The sequence below is a fragment of the Amphibalanus amphitrite genome, unplaced genomic scaffold (genome assembly GCF_019059575.1).
Source record: "Amphibalanus amphitrite isolate SeventyFive unplaced genomic scaffold, NRLGWU_Aamphi_draft 000557F_arrow, whole genome shotgun sequence".
Lineage (NCBI taxonomy): Eukaryota > Metazoa > Arthropoda > Thecostraca > Balanomorpha > Balanidae > Amphibalanus > Amphibalanus amphitrite.
Window position 1 is genome coordinate 259,024 of NW_024882051.1, and position 26,057 is coordinate 285,080.

At 48.3% G+C, this 26,057-nt stretch overlaps 1 protein-coding gene across 1 annotated transcript in view; it reads left to right on the forward strand.

The window, feature by feature from the left end:
* Positions 1–26,057, forward strand: part of LOC122393844 (acid phosphatase type 7-like) — a 51,962-nt gene that overhangs the window by 11,353 nt on the left and 14,552 nt on the right. The window contains exons 3-6 of the mRNA XM_043390256.1: positions 12,664–12,846; positions 13,413–13,545; positions 24,816–24,989; positions 25,339–25,516. Of these exons, the coding sequence (XP_043246191.1) occupies positions 12,664–12,846; positions 13,413–13,545; positions 24,816–24,989; positions 25,339–25,516 (668 nt within the window). The remainder of the gene's footprint in view (positions 1–12,663; positions 12,847–13,412; positions 13,546–24,815; positions 24,990–25,338; positions 25,517–26,057) is intronic.

Sequence of the window (26,057 nt, forward strand, 5' to 3'; positions counted from 1 at the left end):
CACACAATGCTACACGTCATACATGTACGTCATATCTCGGGGCCAATCATGAAAGGATTACCATATTAGGAATTAAAGCGGGGCGGTCGGCAAGGAGGCTAATTGAGAGGACAGGGAAGTTACTTCGTTACATCACAACTGCGAGGTCCTTTTGAAATTTGATTCAAATAAATCATAATTTCAACTTCAATTACTTTATGGGAAAGGATATGACGTACAACACAAGTTAGTCATATCATTCACAACACAACAACACATAATACAACACCACACGCATACCACAACACATCACAGTACAACACGACATAACACAATATAACACAACACTAGCGATATATAAGAACAGAAAAGACGGGCGATGATATTTAAGTCTCGTAGTTGAAGAAGTAGTTATTGTTACGGAGCGAGCGAAGCGAGCGTAGTCTTTCCTTAGATTAACGGAAATTTCTGAGTATGAGCGGCCGGCCGGCCGGCCGGCCGTGGTCACGCTTTTGCGAGGCTTATATCTCAGCAACCACTTGACCGATTTACCTGCGGTAATTTTTGTTGGGTAGCTTCATTCCTTCTACCAAGTATTGCACTATTCCCGATGCATGTGGGTGACCCCTTATGCACGTGCCACGTGCAAAACCAAGAGGTGTCACTTTTGTAATTGTTGCAATATCTCGGTAACTACTGGGCCGATTGCGCTGAGATTTGGCATGTAGGTAGGCACCCACTAGGCAATGCATATCCATGTGCCAGAGTTGGGGTGCTGCTGCACGTGCGCACGTGCAGGGGTCGTTTCCAGATCTCGAGAACGGCTGGACCGATTGCGCTCAAATTTGGTACACGGTTACGGAGCAGTTAGTAGGGTGCCGTGCACAAGTCAGTTGGGACCCATTTTGCACGTGCGCACGTGCAGGGTGCCGCTTCCAGAACTCGAGAACGGCTGGACCGATTGTGCTCAAATTTGGCACATCGCTAGAGACCGGTTAGTAAGGTGCCGTGCACAAGTCAGTTGGAGGTACCCCCTCGCAATTTCGCACGTGCAAGGCCCACCCTCTCGCTCGCTCCGTTAGTCGCCACAAAAGGCGTTATACTGGTTTATAAGAGTCCACCAGTTCAGTTCAAAGTTCACTTCTGGTTGCAGTTCATGTGACTCACTCACCCATTTCTGTCTTTGTCACTCACACTATTGCTCAATGTTCATACTTTCAGTCTCTATCGAACCATTAAAAGTCCACTGATACTGTACCGGGGCACCGGGGCGATGGGGTCCAGGTGAACAGGTGTCGGGGACACGGTGCTGATGTAGGACGTTCCGCCGGCTGTGGGGTCCCGTGGGCGGCTCTGGTGCTCACCGCGCACCACGAGACCCTGAGGGCATCGAGTGTGTACCCAGTGCCGGGCGGAACGACGTTACCGTTGGTCAGCAGAGCACCGAGTCCGGGCGGCTTCGTTGTGTCGCCGACGTCAGGTATTGTCAGCCGACGTCAGGTCTGTCACCCGACAGCAGCAGCGTCAGCTGATGCGCCGCGCCTGTGTGGTGTCACCTGGGGTACCCGTTGACCGGCGGCAGCCTGGCAGGTCATCTAGTCTTTGTCTCCATGACCGGCTGCGACCTCGGCGCCAGTCAGCCTCTGTGGTGTCTGGCGGCCTCCGGGGCCCGGTTTCATATCTCTCGGTTCGATAGGCTGGTCTCTTGTTTCTGCCGAGACAAAAGCCCCGTTTCCATGACACTTCTGAATCCGGATTAGCTCCGAATCCGGATTCAAACGACCATGGAAACGGCACATTTCGCGTTGGGGGATCGGATCGGGTAATCCGGATTCAAAAAGAAGATTAGAGAGGCCGATCCCACTTTGGCAGCATATGGCAGCACTATTCCCTTTGCGGCAGGCGGCGCCGCCGCCATTTTGAACTGAGCGTTTCGGCGCCAGTTTTAGTCTGCGGTTAATGTTTGCTGCAATAATTGGGATAAATTTTCTTAACCAATTGTTACAAAGCACGGCAGAAACTTACATGGTCGCAAGAGGAGACGACAAACGACACTACACACTCAGCACACCCATGTCCACCCTCCCCGAGCGGCACCGCGCGACACTAGGGGACGCGCCAAGGTCGCGCCGTCTCCCCTACCCGCCGCGGCGGGGACCCTCGCCGCCGGCAGTACAGTCTCGCCGCCGGCCAGGTACAGTCTTTAACACTGACAGCGTGGTCGCTGAATCCCAGTCGGTAGTCTCTGCGCACAAACGGTGACACAGATCCCTGAAAAGACACAACTTGCCGCTTGATTCGCATTAGCTTGAGAACGTTATGAAGGGAATTATGAAGTAAATCGCCGCAGCGCGCCAGTTACGTCTACCAATCCCGGATTAGAGAAGCCGATCCGGATCGGCCAATCCTGGTGCGAATCCCGTTTCGGGAGGGATCGGTCATGGAAACGGCACTGCTGATCCGGATTCGCCGATCCGGATTCGCCGATCCGATCCTGTCCGTAGTGTCATGGAAACAGGGCTACAGAAGACGAGCGGCAGTATCGGGCGTTGACAGATGGGGAGCCAAGTCAGGTGTTTGTCGTGTCCTCCAGGGCTGGTGTCGGTCGTTTGGTCCGGTGCAGAGTCGTCATGAGTCGAGTCGGGGGTAGGATTTATGTCAGGGGATGAGAAGTCGGGGCGGACAGAGGGGCTGAACGTCAGACATCGGGCGTACTTTACGGTTAGAAGCACTAACACAACCAATGCTTCACTTATCAATGTTAACTACTTAGTTAACCGTTATTTAATAGCATATTTAACATTTGAATATATTAATTTCCGTAAGTAATTTAACAGGTCAATACACCGATGTCGTCGGTGCTTTGAAAAACGACAAGAAACTTGGTAATTTAACATTTTAACACGGTATGGTAACTTTGACACATACGTCCTTAATGTCTGCGTCGAAGTAGGGCATTGTATCGTCAAGTGATAGAAAAGTACATTAGTATAAACGGGTTGTTGAGATATTAGAACGATAAAAGGATAAAACCAATCCGTCCACATCTGCAAACACACAACAATTCATGAGTTAGTATGGTTAGACACTGTGTTGTCGTACAGACAACACGTCAATATCAAAAATGAGCTTTACGGCATTCTAGCCGTCCGGAACATCCGTTACATCTGACATACTAGCCAGTGTACTAATAATGGCACATTACGGCATTCTAGCCGTCCAAATCATACGTTACAACTGACGTCCTGGTCAGTGTACATAGCATACCGCTCAGGCACGCCTGCCATTTGACGGTAGCGCGGCAGCGTCCTCTCAGTTAGGTAGCGCTGCGATTTGATGCATAAGCTCCTGCATCATGTCCAAACTACGTGCTAACAACATGTTTTTAGTAGGGTTAGTAGCATTCACACTTTGCACACATTCACCGGCTGACTGTTCCATATCAGAATCCACGTCTGACTGCCCATGACAAGAAAATTTCGACGGGGGGGGGTTTGAGTTTCAGAATCGGACGACAGTGACTTAGAGAGAACACGAGGCCTCTTGACAGGAACGTGCGGCATCACGTCAAGCTTATATTGTTTTTCCTTTTAATTTAAATTCATTACGAGGACAACATGTTTAGGTGATTCTGCAATTCGTTTGGACGTGTCCGATTTGATCAAATTTCACGCTAATTGGCCGCCCGTCCTTGGTCTATGGGTACCACGATGTACCGCGTGGTACCTGTCTTGCATTTGTGACCGACTGTGGCGGTCGGGTAATATCTAGCATGTTGCCAGATGGCCTGGGTTGATGGGCATTGAGGCTTGTCAGCCATTACGAAACACGTTAGTCAAAACACTATACGGTTACCCAACACACAAATCAACAAATACAATTTAACAAATGCAAAGTTGCAACACAAGACAATGAAGAGATGTGATCGAATTAGTTTTACGGAAAATTGGAAAGAAAACCGACTGACTGATGACTGACGAGTAGTAGTAGAAGATGACGTACCGTTAATGTTGATGAAGAATGAAGAAGAAGAATTTGAAGACGAAGCTTGTAGTCCCGACGTATCCGGGTCACGGCACCAATTTGTAACCTTGCGCTCGTGATAGTAAAAAAAGAAATATAACCTGAATTCTCGCGTTGTGTTTTAAAAGAAGATGTTCCTTCTGGCTTTTATTGCCTTTAGCCAAAAGAGGTTAGTAAAAGTGTGGCCGCAAGTGACCAGGCCCGACAGTCGAATGCCGGGGGCTCTGCCCGCTCCGGCCCGGCCACGGCTTGGCCGGCACACAATGCTACACGTCATACATGTACGTCATATCTCGGGGCCAATCATGAAAGGATTACCATATTAGGAATTAAAGCGGGGCGGTCGGCAAGGAGGGTAATTGAGAGGACAGGGAAGTTACTTCGTTACAAATGTCACCGAGGTTTTTTAGCGAAAACTCCGAGGGCCGTTAGGCCCGAGGTGCTTTTCGCTAAAAAAGCGAGGTGACATTTATTGAATTCCCGGCCTTAGGGCTGGAAGGTGTTTCCCATACCTGCCAAAAAGCTCACAACTATAATTGATAGTGACGTCAGCAGCCGTGTGGTTCAACACGTTTAACCACACCCCTTGAACCACACGGCTGGCAATATTAAAGCACTGCATTAAACTTTGGTGCACGTGCCATTAAAATGCCTGGATGTCTCGATTTAATCATTCAATGTAGCAGGTATGGGAAATTCGTAAATTGCACCCACCCTATTTGCGCCCTATTCGTCAACCCAGAGAAACAGCATCTGGTGATTGGGAGACATTTCATTGAACACTTCGATCATTATAGCGCTCACCTTACCATTACCTTAGCCTTCAGAGCATAAATGGTTAATGGGCTGACACGTTCAAATAGGCTACTTAGTTAGGTGGCAAACCGTTGTTTTTAATAGGGCGCTTTTACATGAGAGGCATGGGCGCTTTTTGATGGGGGAGTCCGTAAATGCGCCCTTTGCAGGTGTGTCGGAAAACTTTTCTCTTGTTAATTTTTCTGGGTGTGATACAAATTGGGAGTTGTTATTTGATGCCAAAATAGCTGAGGTACAATTTGAGATATCATCAAGCATGAGAGCTGGTCAACTTTAGCCGCAATAGGCCGATATCCTTAAGGTGGCGCAATACGACTTCTCTGCCCTAATGTGTAATATTTGCCCAATGTCCGACATTGGCGTTGGTTTTCCGTCAAAAATGTTCAAGTCAGCGATTTGTTGAAATATGTTCTAAAATTACACAGAAATCAACACTCAAAACTGTCATTTAAAATGCTTATAATGTAATTTTACCAACCGAGAAATGTTCATTAGGGGAGAATGAGGCAAGTTGAGCCGTTTTTTGTTTTTTGTAAGCTATAGGTTAACTTAATGATCATTTAATTTTTTCTACGTTTACAGTTTAGACGGACAGAGAGGTCATTTGCGAATGTAATGGTGGCCAGAAATCTTTCATACCGTTTATTTTTGTACTGAAAAAAAAACTACGCCAAAAATCATCTTACACGTTGCTTATCTTACCCCATGGGCGGGCAAGTTGAGACACGTCGTGGGGAAAGTTGAGCATGGATAGAAAAAGTGAACCTCTTCTTTTCCCGGGCGCGGCGAAGGGTGAGCTCTTGTATTGACTCCATGGCATACAAACTTATATAAAAGTTTGTTTTCCTCCATCAAAAAGTGACTGTTTTAAGCCTTCCAATAACTCGTCAAGTTTTCTATCACGGAAGAAATCATTTTATCCTTCAGATAATCCGCAAAGCATTTGCAATTTGTGTAATCAACAAAGAAAAACAATATCCTACCATATTTATTCAGTAGAAACAAGCTCAGCTCAGTTTGGTTTTCGACAGCCGAGACAAAAATGGCTTATCCGGCTCATCTTCCCCAGGTGAAAATGGCTCATCTTGCCCACCCGCAACCATTTTCGATTAACCCTCGCCCTGGCAGGGGGTGGGGTCGATGTGACCCCCCCCCCCCCCTAAGGTTTTCGAAGATATCGTAAAAACGGCGGCGCGCAGCGCCGTTAAATTTGGCACAGCCTATGGGGCAACTTGTTTTACATATGGCCTGAAACTTTCAGGTCCGGGTGACCTTGGGTCAGGTCACCAGGTTAGAAAAAACGGTACAAGGTCATGGTCAAATTTCAATTTTCTTTATGCACCTGTCCAACTCACAGTTTTAGACTGATTTCCTTCAAACTTTCAGGATGTGCTAAGTTCACCAAGTTGTATAACATATAGTTCATTTTTTATGTCACTGACCTGAGGTCAGTTAGAGGTCATTACGTCGTAATGTTAAGCCTATGGGAAAGTATTCAATTCGGAAAATACTGGAGCCATCCGCTTCGTTCTATCACTTTTGTGCTTTGAAGCCTCAGTACTTAACATTATGTCACTTGGTGCTTCTTTTTTTGGTGTACTTATCCACGGGTCAGGTCAAATGAGGTCATCCGAGGTCAAATGACGTTTGTGGCAATAACTTGTCACATAATAAAGATACAAGTTTCAAAATGGTGTCATTCTGTTCCTCTTGAAGAGCCGAGTCGAATGAAATGCAACATTAAGCATTTCGACCATTCTTAAGACTTAAGTTGTACTTAAGATGAGCTTAACTTTTTAAGTATACTTAAGCATGCAAAAAGTATATCATTCGACGCGCCTTGACGTGCTGAGTACACTGGTCCTTTTCTTTTTGCTCTATCTTAATTAAAAACTTTTGACCTGTTTTTAGCGAAATTTTTACATTCCTACCCCTCCCCCCAAAAAAAACCTTAATATTGACCGAGAGCAACCAAATTTGCACAGCGGCGAGAACTCCAGGAGGCCCACCTACCTACCAAATTTGGTGTTTCTAGGTGCCATGGGAGCCAATCGCGAGGGGGGTCGCATCGACTCCCCCCCCCCCCCCCCCTGCCAGGCCGTGTTATGAAAAATGCCCTGCCAGGGCGAGGGTTAATGACACCCGCTAAGAAAAATAACCATGCACCGCAGATAACAACCATCTCATTTTAAAGGCAAAATATGTCTTAGTTATCAGGGGTGATATCACATGTTACCGGGTGCTGAGCGCAGAGTAAGCAGCCATCAATCGCAACATCAAAAGCCTGCTTTTATCGGTTGTAGGTAAACATGTTTTTGATGCAGCTCTCTTACCCGCGTCCCGCGAACGTTGCCATCTCACGTGAAAGACTGCAGCATCGTAAGCGCAAGCGTAAGCGTTAGCGAACGACATATGGTAGCTCAAGTCAGTTAGCCATAGGAGCTGAGAAACATGTGGTGGCTAAACTTGCCGGCCTTGGCTCATCTTACCTCACTCTCCCCTATATTGAGAGCTTAACTAAGCCTTCCATTCGCCAATCAATGTTATGCACCATTACTTTATAAAATGCTGAAGTGTAGTAACTAGTAAGACACAAGTCATTGTCCAATGTTGTCCACTCTGCTACGTTTGTCCAACCAAACCAAGCGGGAAGAACGGGATAAAAATTAACGCAAACAAAACACAGCTGATAGTTATTGGAACATCTCCGTAAGATGCCTCACATTCAAGTACAGTTTATGGGCACGACGATTCTCGGCTCCCGTTCAGTCAAAAACCTTGGCGTAGTTTTTGACCAGAATATCACATTCTCGGTGCATGTAGATGACGTTGTGCGACGTTGTACCGGCCTACTCAGCGGACTGAGTCACAGCAGGCACGCGCTCCCACGAGACACGCTCTCCACTGTTGTGCAGGCGCTCGTTGTCTCGTTGGTACGGTACTGCATCAGTGTGTACGGTGTATGTGGTAGCACACAAATGGTACGACTGCAGAAACTGCTGAATTACGGTGCGCGTGTTATTTCGGGCCGTCGCAAGTTCGATCATATCAGTGACGTGCTGAAAGACCTGGAGTGGCTGACAGCGAAGAATCTGCATCAGTACCATTCGCTGACCCTGTTAAAGCGAATTTTAGCCAATGGCCAGCCGGAGACATTGTACGGTAGTCTGGTGACTCGGGGCGATGTTCACGGCCGAGTAACCAGACAGGCGGACCAGCTAGACAGGCCCACGATACACACGGAGTCGGGGAGCAGACGCTTCCTGTACTCAGCTGTCACTGCGTATAACGCGCTACCGCAGGCGCTCCGTGAGATGGGGCCCAGACTCTTCCCACGGAACCTCCGTAAACACCTGCTCGAGCGTCAAAACGGCGGTGAATAGGTGTCGGATTGTATGTAGATGTGTGCATGAGTGTCTGTTCCCAGTTCCCATCGATTATTTTTGACGCGCGAATCATAATAGCCATGTGTTCATGGATGATTGCAAGATGTTAATACATACATACATACATACAATTCCGAAATGGACTTTGGACAGAATCGGAACTCCGAATGTCCAGGCTCTGATTGGAACAACTATAACAGATGAAGTAAGGTTGGGATATTTTTTATCGAACGGAAATAATAGACGTCCTGCTAACTGAAGAGAAATTAGGTACTTCGATGCACAGCTAACCGGCGTGCAGCGTGCAATATTGATACGCTGCAACTGTTATTTTTGTTTTAGTGCTGCTTTTTCAAATGAAGGTTAGGTATGTTTATAATTGTTATGCCTATTTGTCTATGGGTCAAACAACATCGGTGCAGGCGAGTTATCGTTTGTAGGGGAAGTTGGGGGAACGCCGAAGACTTTTTTTCTGACGCCCGTAGCACGCAAGGTAGACAACATACGCTATTCTTGTTGGCGTCATTCGAGAGGCCAGTCTTTTGCCTTTCAAACATACCAGGCGCATTTGATGAATTCGCATACCGTTAAGCGCACAAACTAAAAATATCAGTGAAGTGACTTTTTCGGCGTTGCCCCGGACTGCGGGGAAAGCCGAAAATGGGAGAAATGATCTACGGGGAATGCCGACATTGATGTTTTGCCATTTTATTTCAAACTTTATCCAGAATTCATCAAAGCTGACACACGTTTCAAGAGCTTGAGGACGCGGTGCACACTGGAAGTTATAATTGTGTGATATGATAAGAAAATGCCAGGTAAATCATTCCTTATAGGTAACAGGCCGTTGTGTCGGTTGAAAGTGTAATTTGTTTGACTAAAAATACGCGTTACTATTCTACAGCAGTAAAGTCCACGTAGCGTGCTTTTAACACGTGCGTAATCGCACGTTTTCGGCATTACCCCAGCCAGCCATACTTTCATTTGCAGGCCCATAACTTTTCAACGTGCCGTATAAATTTCAAATAGGCAGCACACTTACAGTGGCGCGGGAACCGGGGGGGGCTAGGGGGGGCTGAGCCCCTCCAACTTTTCGGCTGGGGGGGGCTCGTAATGTATTTGAGCCCCCCCAGCTGGAGGAATCGAAATCGGAAATCTACCAACACAATTTCATAGATTCATACATAGGCGCGAGAAAGTAATCTTGGGCGCGGGAACCGGGGGAGAGGGCAGTGGGGGAAGCTTGCCCTCACAACTCTGGGGCCGTGGGGGCGGTGCCTCACATCTTTTTATGAGGCCAGGAACCGTTGGGGCAGCTTGTCCTCCCCAAATTAGGGGTTGTGAGTCACAAAGAAAGAAAGCATGTAAGTGAAAAAATCTACCTATTTTACTGACTCGGCAACTCATTTGGCAGCTTAAAACCTTTATTCCAGGTTGCCAAAACGGTAGTTTCTTCACTCAGCTGAGACGGAATACCTATCTCACTTTTTTGCAAATATTTTCTTCTTTTTTTTTCGTTGAAAAGGCCAAGGTCTGAAAAATAAGTGGCCTAAAACCGATGAGAAAACTAGATTTGGGGGTACCCTAGGTTGATCTCTATGATGGTTCAGCCCCCCCAGTCTGGAAGAAGTTCCCGCGCCACTGCACACTTATGCAAAGACATGCTGAAGATTACTTGACCGAATTGGCCAGACAAACGGAAGCATAATGAGTAAGAAATGCAGCTTCAAAGGCGCATGTAGTGCAAGGAACGCATACCTTGAAAACGCTCTTGGCGCCCTCACAGCCGAAGTATTCCGAATGACGACTGGTAACAAACATGCGATAATTGTAGTCACTTAAGCTTCAGAGCATCACTGACAGGTGGCATCCATGTCTTACGGTTTTCGAAATATCTCGAATTTCGGCTTTGCCCCAACTCCGGCATTGCCCCAACTTCCCCTATGGCAAGTAAAGGCAGTATGTTCAAATTAGTTACCCCACGGTGGGGCAATTTGAACACACCGTGGCTTGGAAGAGAAGTGAGGCTATGCATTTCATTTTCAAGGTACCTATGCTCGGCTCGTCTTAAAATGAGCTTTGCATGGTGAAAGCAAGTGACATTTGCGCAACTGAAACAGTTTTACTACAGGGTTGAGCTGGAATTTGCTACGACGGAGCAGGAGGCCGAAGGCGCAAAATATGTTTTAAGTTACCCCACCCTACACATTTACCTTAGTTTTCGCCGTCCCGGCGATGAATAGGTAGTCTCCTGACAATGGTTGCTTTTCTGAATCGCATCACGTTTTATATGTTTGGAACATAAATATAGTCATAAGTCTGTGTGCAAAAACAGCATTAACCCGCGCGGGGCTGGGGTCTCCAGCCGAACGCGCGGGGCTGGGGGGGGGGTAAATTTTACCCCCCCTGTTATCTCCCGAACTAATGGTCCGATTTGGAAAATTCAAACGCCAATCGAAAGCTCTCATCACGAACTACTATAAACATGTACTTAATTTAAAGTTTGAGGTCAAGGTCAAGGTCAGGTCAAGGGTACAAATTGCAAGTTTCTACAGTATCGGCCTTGCACCGTAGTTGCCGAAGAATGGAGTCATGGACTGAGACTGATCGCCCAAAACGTGTTCTTAGGCTACCAAGACAATATTTGTTGCATACAATATCATTTAGAGGTCAAGGTCAAGGTCAGGTCAGGTCAGGTCAGGTCACCAAAAAACAAAATATAGAAAAGGGCATGTGCGACACATGTTTTATGGGTCATTTTACTCATAGAATTCAATAGGCACACTCAATAAGTGATATGGACCACCTCTGGATGAATTTCAGGTCGAGGTCAGGTCAAGGTCAGGTCAAGTGAGGTCAAATTTTGAAGTTGGTTGTTAAGGCCTAAAAAGGTGTCTATCTGATGCAGTTTTTCACGGCGAATCGAATGGTGCTATTTTTGTTTCCGTACGAGGTCTAGAACTTCCAAAAAAGTCATTTTTCAAAAATTTTGTGTGTCGTGACGTCATAAAATTTTGAATAACTCCCACATTTTTGAACCGATTCTTCTAAAATTTGGTATGTAGGTGCACATAGACCACTTCTCTGACATATATTCCGGTTTTTTTGATAGACTCAAAATTTTGGATTTTATAATGATTTTCCCAAAAAAATCAGTTTTTTGAAAAAATTTAGGCCAAAATCCAAAATTTTCAAAAAACCGAGATAGCCATTTGATAGACAAAGTAAAGTTACGTATAACCTTTTTGTTACGTCTTGATTCCTTTAAAAATGAAGATGTTAGCGGCGTTTGAACTTTTGCCGTTTTTGAGGCGAAAATGGCGAACATGACGTCACTAAAACGTCAATTTCTCAAAAATTTTCCGACGGATTTCGCTCAAATTTTCAGGGAACGTGTCAAATTGATGTAAGAAAAGGTACTGAAAGTTTGGCGGCGCTGCGCGCCGCCGTTTTTGAGATATCGCAAAAATTCGCGAGGGGGGGTAAAATTTACCCCCCCCCCCAGCCCCGCGCGGGTTAACAGGCGCCGTGGAAGGGGAGGCGGATTTCGCCCACCCCTCCTGTTTTTCACCAATAACTCGCGGCGCAAACATAACATTTATGTGAAATTTTGGCTACCTGTCCAGAATTAAATTTCGGATCTTCTCGTGCAAGAAATAAGAAAATCGGTTCACAAATTGTCTAGTAATAGCGGTGTAAAGTCAAACAAACATAACGGGCGGCGCGGCGGCCGGCGCCAGCCGTTACGCGCCGCCTGAATTGTAGACTGTGCCGGGGCGTGACGGTTCCGTCTTTACATCGCGCTCCTTACCGCTGATTATATTAGATTCGCGCCAAATTTGGTGAGAAGACTAAGAAATGTACAGGCAATCTTATGGTCAAATAATTTTGAAAATCGGCCGGTAACAACTTGAGTTATGAGTTTGTAAACACAAAATTGTGATTGCCGCGTTTCCCGCATCGGCCGATCCCGCTTCAGCCGGCGACATCTTAGCCTTTGCAGGCTTCTGCCATATTTATTGTTGAATTAACTTTAAATTCACTAAGAACTATAGGAAGTGAAAGGAAAAAGAAAGTCGGCCGGTAACTCTTTGAGTTATCGGCGCATAAACGCAAAAAAGTCGCTCACATGGCACATTTGACCACATTTGACCTTGAAGATATTGACCTAGGGTCATGAAATTCACACACAACAGAGTTCTCCAGGGCCCCACCTACCCTCCAAATTTTGTCTTTCTAGCTTCCGTGGGATCTGAGATCTTAGCGTCATCCGCCCCCCCCCCCCCCCTCTCCACTGGGCGTACTCGCAACCCTTCTACTGCGCGTGTTAAATGTACCAGGACAATACTTCGTGAAGAATCAGTAGCGTCTAACGACGTAAGCGCAATGCCGATATGGCTGTCGGAGCTGCCGGTCGGCAGAGCGGGCTCTGACGGCGGGCGGCCGGCCTCCGCCGCAGATGACCCAACCGCCATGACCGTCACCTGGATGACCAAGGACGCCGTGGCGAGCAGGGCGCTCTTCGGCGTCGGCAACCTCAACAGCACGGCCTTCGGCATCTCCACGCCGTTCGAGACGGGCTCCCGCAGCGAGACGGTGCACCGCGCCACCCTGACCGGCCTCACGCCCGGCGCCCAATACGGCAAGTAGCCGCCCGGCCCTGAGCGGTCCAGGCACTGGGTCGGATGAATTGAAAGGAGACACCTGAGCTGGTTTAGTCCCAATTCCTATGTGAAATAGAATTGCATGATTATGAAACATGGCATACTTTAAGTGCAGTAGACGTTTTGAATGCAAGTGGCCACCTGTGTAGGGGTTCTGGTTGTGCCAACGTAGGTGTTCCAAAACAGATTTGTTACTTGTGGAGCTCCTTGAGCAACCAAGTCGGTACCTACTAGGTAGCAGTGGTCGAACTACTACAGAGATACGTTGGTACTTGGTACTGACCGCTAACCATGTAGTGTCTGTTTCTGTCATCGTATCGCAGTGCCCATACGTGTCGTTTCTACCAGTGTCTGTCTGTCGGTCTGTCTGTCTGTCTGTCTGTCTGTCTGTCTGTCTCTCTGTCTGCCGACGCATTGCCGTGCCGCGGCTTATGAGCCTGTCCGGCCCGTGTGCGGACGAGCCGAGTAGGTATGGTATCCGCGTGTCTGTCCGGCCCGTGTGCGGACGCGCTGAGTATGGTATCCGTGTTTCTGTGCCGGACAGAGTACGTGGTCGGCAGCGAGCACGGCTGGTCCGACCTGAAGACGTTCATAGCCGTGCCGGCCGGCGCCGACTGGAGCCCCAGGCTCGCCGTGTTCGGAGACATGGGCGTGGAGAACGCCCGCTCCCTCGAGAGGTCAGCAGCGACGCCGGCCGATCCACCCCCCCCCCCCCGCAGTGCCCATGTGCATAAGCCATAATCCATTCTGCACAAACATTCACCCTAAATACCAACAGGAAAAAGTAGTCGGACTTTTATCAAAGTATACTGTAAAAAAAAAGTTTAGCAACTCCAAGCAGCTAAATGCACTTTAGCAACATGGTAAAAAACGAGCACCACCCACTGGCTTAAATTAAGCAGGCTAAGAGGGTGCTATTTGAGTTATTTATTCTTAGCACCATACAAATCCTTGCACCATGGTTCCTGTATGGGGCTAACAAGGTGCTTTTTAATTAGTACCTCACTAGTACCTCATTAATTAGTACCTCATTTTTAATTAGACCCGAAGGGTGCTAAAGAAATAGCACCCTGGAGGGTGTATTTTTACCACACTGAGGGTGCTAGGGTAAAAAACAGCCCTCAGGAGGTGCTACTTGTTAGCACCTTAGCGCTTAGCACCTTCAGCTAGCACGCAAATAGCTTCTTACTATACCCCAACATACTACTGCAAGCATATTATTAGCATCTATGGGCATAAAGTGCCACGGTTGAGCAATGTGATGCAGGATGCTTTCGATCATCGGTTGTTGAATTATCCAATGTATATAGCTAATCATTACCGATCACAGGCGGTCACACCATGAAGGGAGATAAACTCCTACAAACGTAGGTGTCCACATTGACGAGACGATGTCAATTCGGAACTTTGGCAGAAGTCCCCTTAGATCGCCCCACCAGCAGCCACGCCGATAGCGTGGGAAATCAAAGATGCTTCGCCGCTGCTTTTGTGACCTATGTATATAATGAATTGAATTGGTTTCAGTTGTTAGTTTCGGAACAAAAGCGTTGCCAATAGTCACGTGATGAATGTTGCAGAGGTTTTGAAGATGCATCCATAGACCTCTGTACACCTTAAATTGTTACAATCATGGATCACGATTACTGCCGAACGTTTTATTACGAATGTTACGGACGATGGCGAGTTAATTGATTATGTGTTATCATTTGTTATCATCTATATTACTATTTAAACAGGATCCATCTGTCTGTCTGTCTGTTTGTCCGCCACGCCGTGTAGTGGGTTCAATTTAGCCGGCCTACAGGGCAGACGGTATATCGTAGGGGGTTGAAATTTGCACACCTTCTAGGTGACAGAGTGGGTCAGCGCCTTTTCTAGGTTTCGACTCGCTGGGGTACACGGTTCGCGCGTGGGGCGCGCTGGAAGAACACCAATGAAATTTTGATCGGTTCGTAGATCTTCATTGAGAGCCGGGGTCGACAAACTTTGCGGACTAAATGCATGCCGATCGGTGGCGAGTGCCTCGCATTGGCAGATCGGCAAGTTTTAATTTGAATAAAAAGTGGCGAGAGAATGTGCTGATTTTCGTTGAATGGCAACAGTTTGTGATAGGAATTTACAAATGCACCGCGTTTGCCGCGAGGCGTCACATTGGTCACAACACGCCATTTTTGCCGCAACTCGCACAGTTTTGTCAAATATGGCCCGATAAGGGTACAATTTGGTGCAAGGGTGCATGCTCAATCGTCGGGTGAAAATGCGCCGCGTTTGTCGCAATGCGCCACATATGCCACAAAGCGCCATTTCCGACAAATACGATTAAGCATTAAGCGTAATAGAATGGCACGAATAGGGGCAGGGCTGGGAACAATTTAAGTCTGATATTTTAGTACTGATTGGATCCAATTATTCTGTGACCTGATATGACCCAGCGGTGTAGTAGTGGTAGCCGGTAGGGGTAGTAGTAGGGGTAGTAGTAGGGGTAGTAGTAGGGGTAGTGGTAGGGGTAGTGGTAGGGGTAGGAGTATGGGTAGTAGTAGTGGTAGGGGTAGTAGTAGGGGTAGTGGTAGGGTAGTGGTAGGGGTAGGAGTATGGGTAGGAGTAGTGGTAGGGGTAGGGGTAGTGGTATGGGTAGGGGTAGTGGTAGGGGTAGTGGTAGGGGTAGGGGTAGGGGTAGTGGTAGGGGTAGTGGTAGGGGTAGGGGTAGGGGGTAGTGGTGGAGGCAAAAGTAGAATTGTGGCCCGGGCTGATCCCATCGGACGAGAGGTGACCTATGTGACCTGGCCTGACCCAAAGTGACCGGGGCTGACTCCCTTGGCCTTTCTAGACCCCGTATCAGCCAAATTTCATCCAACAAATCCCTCTGAAGTTCTTATTTAATTCTCTTCACATTTCCGTCCATATCTATGCTTCTAGACGACACATAGATTTGAAACGAACACCATTCGAAAGCAAATAGGCTGGTGCCGCAATTTTTCCCTACCACGCAGCAAAGCAAGTGGCGCAGCCGCTTGTCTATATTACTATTTGAACAGGATCCGTCTGTCTGTTTGTCCGCCACGCCGTGTAGTGGGTTCAATTTAGCCGGCCTACAGGGCAGACGGTATATCGTAGGGGGTTGAAATTTGCACACCTTATAGGTGACAGAACGGGTCAGTGCCTTTTCTAGGTTTCGGCTCGCTGGGGTGTATGGTTCGCGCGTGGGGCGCGCTGGAAGAACGCCAATGGAATTTTGATCGGTTCGTAGATCTTCATTGAGAGCCGGGGTCGACAAACTTTGTGAGCTAAATGCATGCCGATCGGCGGCGAGTGCCTCGCATTGGCGGATGGGCAAGTTTTAATTTGAATAAATAGTGGCGAGAGAATGTGTTGATTTTCGTTCAATGGGAAGGGTTTGTGATACAAGTATAAAAACGCACCGCGTTTGCCGCAATGCGTCACATTGGTCACAAGGCTCCATCTTCGTCGTAAATCGCACAGTTTTGTCAAATATGGTCCGATAAGGGTACAATTTGGTGCCAAGATGCATGCTTAATCGCCGGGTGAAAGTGCGCCGTATTTGCCGCAATGCGCAACATTTGTCACAATGCGCCATTTCCGACCAATAAGATTAAGCGTAATGGAATGGCACGAATAGGAGAAGGGATAGAATAACTATTAAAGCCCGATTAAAAAAAAAAAATTTGATCAAATTTTTATGTGACCTGACATGACCCAGTGGTAGGTAGTGGTAGTGGTAGTGGTAGGGGTAGTGGTAGGGGTAGGGTAGAGGTAGGGGTAGGAGTAGGGGTAGGGTAGTGGTAGTGGTAGGAGTAGTGGTAGGAGTAGTGGTAGGGGTAGGTGTAGTGGTAGGGGTAGTAGTAGGGGTAGTGGTAGTGGTAGTGGTAGGGGTAGTAGTAGGGGTAGGGGTAGTGGTAGGGGTAGGAGTATGGGTAGTAGTAGTGGTAGGGGTAGGGGTAGTGGTAGTGGTAGTGGTAGTGGTAGGGGTAGGGGTAGGGGTAGTGGTAGGGGTAGTGGTAGGGGGTAGTGGTAGGAGTAGTGGTAGGGGTAGGGGTAGTGGTAGGGGTAGTGGTAGTGGTAGGGGTAGGGGTAGTGGTGGAGGCAAAAGTAGAACAGTGGCCCGGGCTGATCCCATCGGACGAGAGGTGACCTAGGTGACCTGGCCTGACCCAAAGTGACCGGGGCTGACCCCTTTGACCCGACTTGACCCCGTACCACCCCACTTTCATCCAACGAAGCCCTCAGAACAGTTCTTTTTTAATTATCTTCACATTTCCGTCCATATCTATGCTTCTAGCCAACACATCGATTTGAATCGAACACCATTCGAAAGCAAATTGGCTGGTGCCGCAATTGTTTCCTACCACGCAGCAAAGCAAGTGGCGCAGCCGCTTGTCTATATTACTATTTAAACAGGATCCATCTGTCTGTCTGTCTGTTTGTCCGCCACGCCGTGTAGTGGGTTCAATTTAGCCGGCCTACAGGGCAGACGGTATATCGTAGGGGGTTGAAATTTGCACACCTTCTAGGTGACAGAGTGGGTCAGCGCCTTTTCTAGGTTTCGACTCGCTGGGGTACACGGTTCGCGCGTGGGGCGCGCTGGAAGAACACCAATGAAATTTTGATCGGTTCGTAGATCTTCATTGAGAGCCGGGGTCGACAAACTTTGCGGACTAAATGCATGCCGATCGGTGGCGAGTGCCTCGCATTGGCAGATCGGCAAGTTTTAATTTGAATAAAAAGTGGCGAGAGAATGTGCTGATTTTCGTTGAATGGCAACAGTTTGTGATAGGAATTTACAAATGCACCGCGTTTGCCGCGAGGCGTCACATTGGTCACAACACGCCATTTTTGCCGCAACTCGCACAGTTTTGTCAAATATGGCCCGATAAGGGTACAATTTGGTGCAAGGGTGCATGCTCAATCGTCGGGTGAAAATGCGCCGCGTTTGTCGCAATGCGCCACATATGCCACAAAGCGCCATTTCCGACAAATACGATTAAGCATTAAGCGTAATAGAATGGCACGAATAGGGGCAGGGCTGGGAACAATTTAAGTCTGATATTTTAGTACTGATTGGATCCAATTATTCTGTGACCTGATATGACCCAGCGGTGTAGTAGTGGTAGCCGGTAGGGGTAGTAGTAGGGGTAGTAGTAGGGGTAGTAGTAGGGGTAGTGGTAGGGGTAGTGGTAGGGGTAGGAGTATGGGTAGTAGTAGTGGTAGGGGTAGTAGTAGGGGTAGTGGTAGGGTAGTGGTAGGGGTAGGAGTATGGGTAGGAGTAGTGGTAGGGGTAGGGGTAGTGGTATGGGTAGGGGTAGTGGTAGGGGTAGTGGTAGGGGTAGGGGTAGGGGTAGTGGTAGGGGTAGTGGTAGGGGTAGGGGTAGGGGGTAGTGGTGGAGGCAAAAGTAGAATTGTGGCCCGGGCTGATCCCATCGGACGAGAGGTGACCTATGTGACCTGGCCTGACCCAAAGTGACCGGGGCTGACTCCCTTGGCCTTTCTAGACCCCGTATCAGCCAAATTTCATCCAACAAATCCCTCTGAAGTTCTTATTTAATTCTCTTCACATTTCCGTCCATATCTATGCTTCTAGACGACACATAGATTTGAAACGAACACCATTCGAAAGCAAATAGGCTGGTGCCGCAATTTTTCCCTACCACGCAGCAAAGCAAGTGGCGCAGCCGCTTGTCTATATTACTATTTGAACAGGATCCGTCTGTCTGTTTGTCCGCCACGCCGTGTAGTGGGTTCAATTTAGCCGGCCTACAGGGCAGACGGTATATCGTAGGGGGTTGAAATTTGCACACCTTATAGGTGACAGAACGGGTCAGTGCCTTTTCTAGGTTTCGGCTCGCTGGGGTGTATGGTTCGCGCGTGGGGCGCGCTGGAAGAACGCCAATGAAATTTTGATCGGTTCGTAGATCTTCATTGAGAGCCGGGGTCGACAAACTTTGTGAGCTAAATGCATGCCGATCGGCGGCGAGTGCCTCGCATTGGCGGATGGGCAAGTTTTAATTTGAATAAATAGTGGCGAGAGAATGTGTTGATTTTCGTTCAATGGGAAGGGTTTGTGATACAAGTATAAAAACGCACCGCGTTTGCCGCAATGCGTCACATTGGTCACAAGGCTCCATCTTCGTCGTAAATCGCACAGTTTTGTCAAATATGGTCCGATAAGGGTACAATTTGGTGCCAAGATGCATGCTTAATCGCCGGGTGAAAGTGCGCCGTATTTGCCGCAATGCGCAACATTTGTCACAATGCGCCATTTCCGACCAATAAGATTAAGCGTAATGGAATGGCACGAATAGGAGAAGGGATAGAATAACTATTAAAGCCCGATTAAAAAAAAAAAATTTGATCAAATTTTTATGTGACCTGACATGACCCAGTGGTAGGTAGTGGTAGTGGTAGTGGTAGGGGTAGTGGTAGGGGTAGGGTAGAGGTAGGGGTAGGAGTAGGGGTAGGGTAGTGGTAGTGGTAGGAGTAGTGGTAGGAGTAGTGGTAGGGGTAGGTGTAGTGGTAGGGGTAGTAGTAGGGGTAGTGGTAGTGGTAGTGGTAGGGGTAGTAGTAGGGGTAGGGGTAGTGGTAGGGGTAGGAGTATGGGTAGTAGTAGTGGTAGGGGTAGGGGTAGTGGTAGTGGTAGTGGTAGTGGTAGGGGTAGGGGTAGGGGTAGTGGTAGGGGTAGTGGTAGGGGGTAGTGGTAGGAGTAGTGGTAGGGGTAGGGGTAGTGGTAGGGGTAGTGGTAGTGGTAGGGGTAGGGGTAGTGGTGGAGGCAAAAGTAGAACAGTGGCCCGGGCTGATCCCATCGGACGAGAGGTGACCTAGGTGACCTGGCCTGACCCAAAGTGACCGGGGCTGACCCCTTTGACCCGACTTGACCCCGTACCACCCCACTTTCATCCAACGAAGCCCTCAGAACAGTTCTTTTTTAATTATCTTCACATTTCCGTCCATATCTATGCTTCTAGCCAACACATCGATTTGAATCGAACACCATTCGAAAGCAAATTGGCTGGTGCCGCAATTGTTTCCTACCACGCAGCAAAGCAAGTGGCGCAGCCGCTTGTCTAACTTACTATTCAAACAGAATCCGTCTGTGAGTCTGTGAGTCTGTGTGTCCGCACATCGTGTAGTGTGTTCAATTTGTTACGGCTACAGGGCAGACGGTTTGTTGTAGGAGGTTGAAATTTGCACACCTTCTAGGTGATAGAGCGGGTCAGCGCCTTTTCTAGGTTTCCACTCGCTGGGGTGCACGGTTCGCGCGTGGCGCGCGCTGGAAGAACGCCAATGGAATTTTGATCGGTTCGTAGATCTTCATTGAGAGCCGGGGTCGACAAACTTTGTGGACTAAATGCATGCCGATCGGTGGCGGGTGCCTCGCATTGGCGGATGGGCAAGTTTTTAATTTGAATGAAAAGTGGCGAGGGAATGTGTTGATTGTCGCTAAATGGGTACTGTTTGTGATAGGAATCAACAAATGCACCGCATTTGCCGCAAGGCGTCACATTGGTCACAAGGCGTCATTTTTGCCGCACATCGCACAGTTTTGTCAAATATGGTCCGATAAAGGTACAATTTGTTGCCAGGATGCATGCTCAACCAACAGGTAAGATGCGCCGCGTTTGCCGGAATGCGCAACAATTATCTCAGGGCTTCATTTTTGCCGCAAATCGCACAGTTTTGTCAAATATGGTCCGATATGGGTGCAATTTGGTGCAAAGATGCATGCTCAATCACCGGGTGAAAATGCACCGCGTTTGCCGTAACACGCCACATTTGTCACAAAGCGCCACTTCCGACAAAATCGATTAAGGGTAATGGAATGGCACGAATAGGAGCGGGGCTAGAAGATCTTTTAAATTCTGATTTTTAAAAACATTTATTGGATCCAATTAATATGTGACCTGACATGACCCAGTGGTAGGTAATGGTAGTGGTAGGGGTAGGGGTAGTGGTAGTGGTAGGAGGTAGGGGTAGGGATAGGGGTAGGGGTAGGGGTAGGGGTAGTGGCAGGGGTAGGGGTAGGGGTAGTGGTAGGAGTAGTAGTAGGGGTAGGGGTAGGGATAGTGGTAGGAGTAGTAGTAGGGGTAGTAGTAGGGGTAGTGGTAGGGGCAGTGGTAGGGGTAGGAGTATGGATAGTAGTAGTGGTATGGGTAGGGGTAGTGGTAGTGGTAGATGCGGTGGTAGGGGTAGGGGTAGGGGTAGTGGTAGGGGTAGTGGTAGGGGTAGTGGTAGGGGAAGGGGTAGTGGTGGAGGCAAAAGTTGAACAGTGGCCCGGGCTGATCCCATCGGACGAGAGGTGACCTTTGTGACCTGGCCTCACCCAAAGTGACCGGGGCTGACCCCTTTGACCTGTCTTGACCCCGTATCAGCCAAATTTCATCCAACAAAGGCCTCAGAACAGTTCTTTTTTAAATTCTCTTCACATATCCGTCCATATCTATGTTTCTAAACGACACATCAATTTGAATCGAATACCATTCGAAAGCAAATTGGCTGGTGCCACAATTTTTCCTACCACGCAGCAAAGCAAGTGGCGCAGCCGCTTGTCTATCTTACTATTTGAGGAGGGTGCGTCTGTCCGTTACCGAGGTCCCAACTTGGTGGTGCTTTGCGTGGACTACAGGCCAGACCGTTGCACCTAGCCCGGTGAAATTTGCACAACTTATAGATCAAGGATGCGCGACGTGCCTTTGAGGGGTCTCAGCTCGATCGGATTGATAGAGAGCGCGTGGCGCGTGCTCAAAAAGTGCAAATTCGCGTCATAGACTTTACATGTATAAATCGGCGTGCGAAATCGGGCGAAAACGGCCAATTTTGACCGACACGGGTCCAGTTCCCGTGCAATATCTTGGTGACCAGGGGTCCGACCGGCACGGGGAAAACAGCATCGTGTACAGAATTGAACGGGCTATTGAATGGTGTGCAATGCAGAGGATAGCACGCGCCACGTGCACCGGAGAGGGCACTTTTATTTGAAAAATTGCGGTTTTTGAGGGATTTTGGAATTAATTTTATTTTTAGGTGACCGTTAAATGGAGCGAGTTGAATCAACGCCTATTTGCAAGAGAAAGGTACCGCCTCTCATATAAAAGTTGTAAAAAGCTGATTGATCCAAATCAAGGTGGTGCAACTCACAGGAGAAAATGGTGTTTGTCAATTTTGTGCCACTCTATTAATCACACGGGGTTTGCTGCATAACCTGATACCTTTGGCAATTGAATATGGTACCATTGGATAGAGCATTCAATTCTGTCCAATATTCACTCTTCATTTTTGCATGATTAGCAACAGTATCCTTAAAAATGTAAATGTTCCAAATCATTACATTGTCATTTTTAGCGAAATTCATCGATGGCCCTCAAAAGACTTCACGCCAGTTTTCGAATCATTCTAAAGTAGAACGCATGATAATACGACACGGGCACCTCGATGCGATGTATCTTTTTGTTTTCTTACAAAATGCTTGGCCGTCAAAAAGCAATCGAACGAAATGGATATCTACCAACCAAATCGACACAGACCAACCCAATACCAACGGGTCAAAAAATCTCCCCTTCGCGTTGCGGAGCACGCGGGTAACCCTAGTGTATAACTGTTTTGTGCATCTATGCTTGAGACGTACCGTTACAACTTTTCCTCGTGGCGGTTTACTTTTTGGTAGACATGTTTAAAACGTATTGTCTTGTGTTCTAATGCATTTAAAAAGCAGGCTGGTGAAGGAGGCAGCAGCCCCCGAAAGCTACCGATTCGTATACATTTTACTGGTGTCGAATATTTTTTTTTCTGAATATTCTTAGACAGCTGGTAATCCATCCTGAAGAGCCTGGTTATCAGCTTCCTAAGGCTTTGACTTTTTTGACGGCCCCTTTGGCGCCACACAGTTTTGGTCACTTGGTTCACTCCTGAGGGTCGACTGCAAAGAGGATGAACTTGCAGTGACTGACTCCCGAAAAATAATCGGCGTCACTTTCTGACTGTGCGCCCAGTTAGCGACAGACATCGGCTACAGACTGGCTGCCTACAGACGCCTTCAGTCGTCCCGAATTTCCTACGCGCTGGCTGAGTAAATACCTGTACATTTACCTGAGCCCACCGAAGTTAGCCCGTCCGCCGTTGTTACCGCGCTCGCCGGTGTGCCGGTGTTAGAGGCGAGTATTAACGGTATACCTGCTGGTTTTTCACAAGATAATACTTTCATCGGCCTTGCTTTCCTCTGACAATGCAGGCTGCTGCGACGTTACGCTGGCGAAAATGCCACTTTTTCGGCCGGCGCAGTTTTCTCGTAATTTTATGCACGGCACGCTCGGCGTTGTACAGCACAAAATGACAGTGGCGTTTTTCGGAAAATTATTCAAAATCACGCTGATTTATTTTGAAAACAAAAACGAATCACCTGGGGCAGTTTTGCTACTTTTTAGCTAATTCACACTAGCACATACTGAGAAACAATTAGAGCCTAGAGTTAGTTATATCATGCAGTTTTCCTATATTGTCGCCGAGGTGCACTGAAAACTTTTTTACCATTTCCTGAAGGGTAAACCCGCCATAGCATGGTAGCTTGACACACAGACGTTTTTTACCACCTTCCAGATGGTAAATTTTACTCTTTCATGAAGAGTAAACTCGCCAGGGAGGGGTAACATGACACACAGACGTTTTTTACCATCTTCTGAATGGTAAACTCTTTTGATTTACTCTTGTCTAGAGTGTAACATTTTTTGGGTTACACTCTTTGAAAGGGTAAATCTTAAACGGAACCCTTTTCTAGGGAGTAACGCATCATCTACTCTGTGCTTTACCCTCCTACAGAGAGTGTATTCTTCTGGCCTACCCTTTGTCACATGGTAATGTTTACTCTTTCCTTTAGTGTAAACCCCCCAGAGGATGGTAACAGACTCACAGACGCTTCCTTCAGAAGCTTCACGAAGCTTCTGTTAACCGGAGCTCACCAACTAAAAAAACATGCTTCAAGAGCAACAATGTATATTTGGCTTCCGTACAAACAATACGAGGGGCACACCAGCAATGAACATTGTGAGACTCTCCACTTATGCATACGAATTTATACGAAGCGTTCAGCAATGCACAAGCGCGGTAAATAAACACCACGATACAACTTGAATGCACTTTGAATGTGAATACAAGACATTCAGCGCCCTCATGTTGGATAAGGCACAGCGCACAATATTTGAAGAGAGCGACGGCGTTCCTGGGTGGTCGCCCGTATGCGTGAGATAATGAGACTGGATCACTACAGTGCAAGGCTTTTCCAAAGTCACCAACAAAATGCATAAACTTGTAGCATCACAACAAAATTAATGTACGTACTCACAACCTAGGCCACGTGGCCGTGCACGGGGTCCTGTTAACCAGGTCAAATTAGCACCACTCAACGGCATGCAATGCTCTAGCACATCGGTACTTACAATAAAATGTCCACAGAGGCTCTATAGGCGATGAACAACACGCAAGCACAATCACCAACGGCCACGCCGCGCGGCACCGACACTGCTCACATCCGCTCTCGGAGACCAACGGCCGAAAACTGACAGATGCGCGCGGCCTTCAAACCGCAAACGGCCGATCTCGTTTCTGATTGGCTGAGTGATTCCATTTCAAATATCATCTTCACGAGGGTAAACAAGATCCACGCATGAAACGACTATCTGTACACGAGTCACGATACCCAAAAGGAAAGAGTTTTCGTGATGTTCTGGATCGCGAGAGTAATATTGATATTTACATGGTAATAATACTCTTCGCTGGCGAATAAGTTCATATCAACCACGTACCGTTACTATGCACATAATGGTAGCAAAGAGTTACCCTTTCAATATACTCTTATCTTGCTGGTTTGATGAAAATGAATCCTCCAGGAGGTAGTAAAAAAGTTTTGAGTGTGGGTGCGGCCGATGTACCCGGCTCTCGCCGGCAGGCTGCAGCTGGACGCCGCGCTGGGTATGTACGACGCAGTGCTGCACATCGGCGACTTCGCCTACGACCTGCACGACGACGACGGCAAGGTGGGCGACGAGTTCCTGCGCATGGTGGAGCCTATGACGGCGCGCGTGCCTTACATGGTCACCGCCGGCAACCACGAGAAGCACCTGTGAGTGTGCACTTGCAGGCCGACCCCCGTACTCACGCACACAGACACACGCACGCACGCACGCACACACACACGGCGCGTCACCACACAGTGCTGTCCCACATTATCAAAGGAACTCGTAATGAGATTGCCAGCCATATCAAGGAATCTCATGGAACAACCCTAATACCGAATCCAAAACGTAGTACGAAATGCTTAAGTTTATACAATGGTCGCGAGGTTGTTTTCCTTCGGCGCCACGCAGAGTATTTGTTATACCTACAAGTGACGGCCACACCTAAAACAAATCACTGAAACGCTGCAGCGTTACCTGACGACAGTGTCATGACGAGATAACGACCGCTCGCAGGAACTTCTCCGAGTACAAGGCGCGGTTCACGATGCCGGGGGAGGCGGAAAACATGTTTTACAAGTTCGAGATGGGTCCGGTGCAGTTTGTGTGCATCAGCTCCGAGTTCTACTACTACCTCGAGTATGGCACCCACATGGCCATCAACCAGTACAGCTGGCTCGACGCCGTGCTCAAGGTGAGACGCTGTGCCACCGACAGGTTCCCGTCAATTTACTGGCAGTATATGTAGTGCACATTGCCTAGCCGTTCACCGGCGGCCGACCCAGAGCTGGATGTGGGCTTTATCGCCAAACGCAGATGAGTCGATAGACAGCCGGAAATGATAACAATGGCGGAATACCCGTAGTCCCAAGCAACCACAGCTCACGATGTTCACGTTTGAGGCCAATAGCCCCGGGAGCCGCGCGCTGCGTCCCTGGTGTTGGCCCGTGTACTGTATTGACCCCACCCCGTCTGGTACCGACAGGAGGCCAACAGGCCGGAGAGCCGCGCGCTGCGTCCCTGGTGTTGGCCCGTGTACTGTACTGACCCCACCCCGTCTGGTACCGACAGGAGGCCAACAGGCCGGAGAGCCGCGCGCTGCGTCCCTGGTGTTGGCCCGTGTACTGTACTGACCCCACCCCGTGTGGTACCGACAGGAGGCCAACAGGCCGGAGAGCCGCGCGCTGCGTCCCTGGTGTTGGCCCGTGTACTGTATTGACCCCACCCCGTCTGGT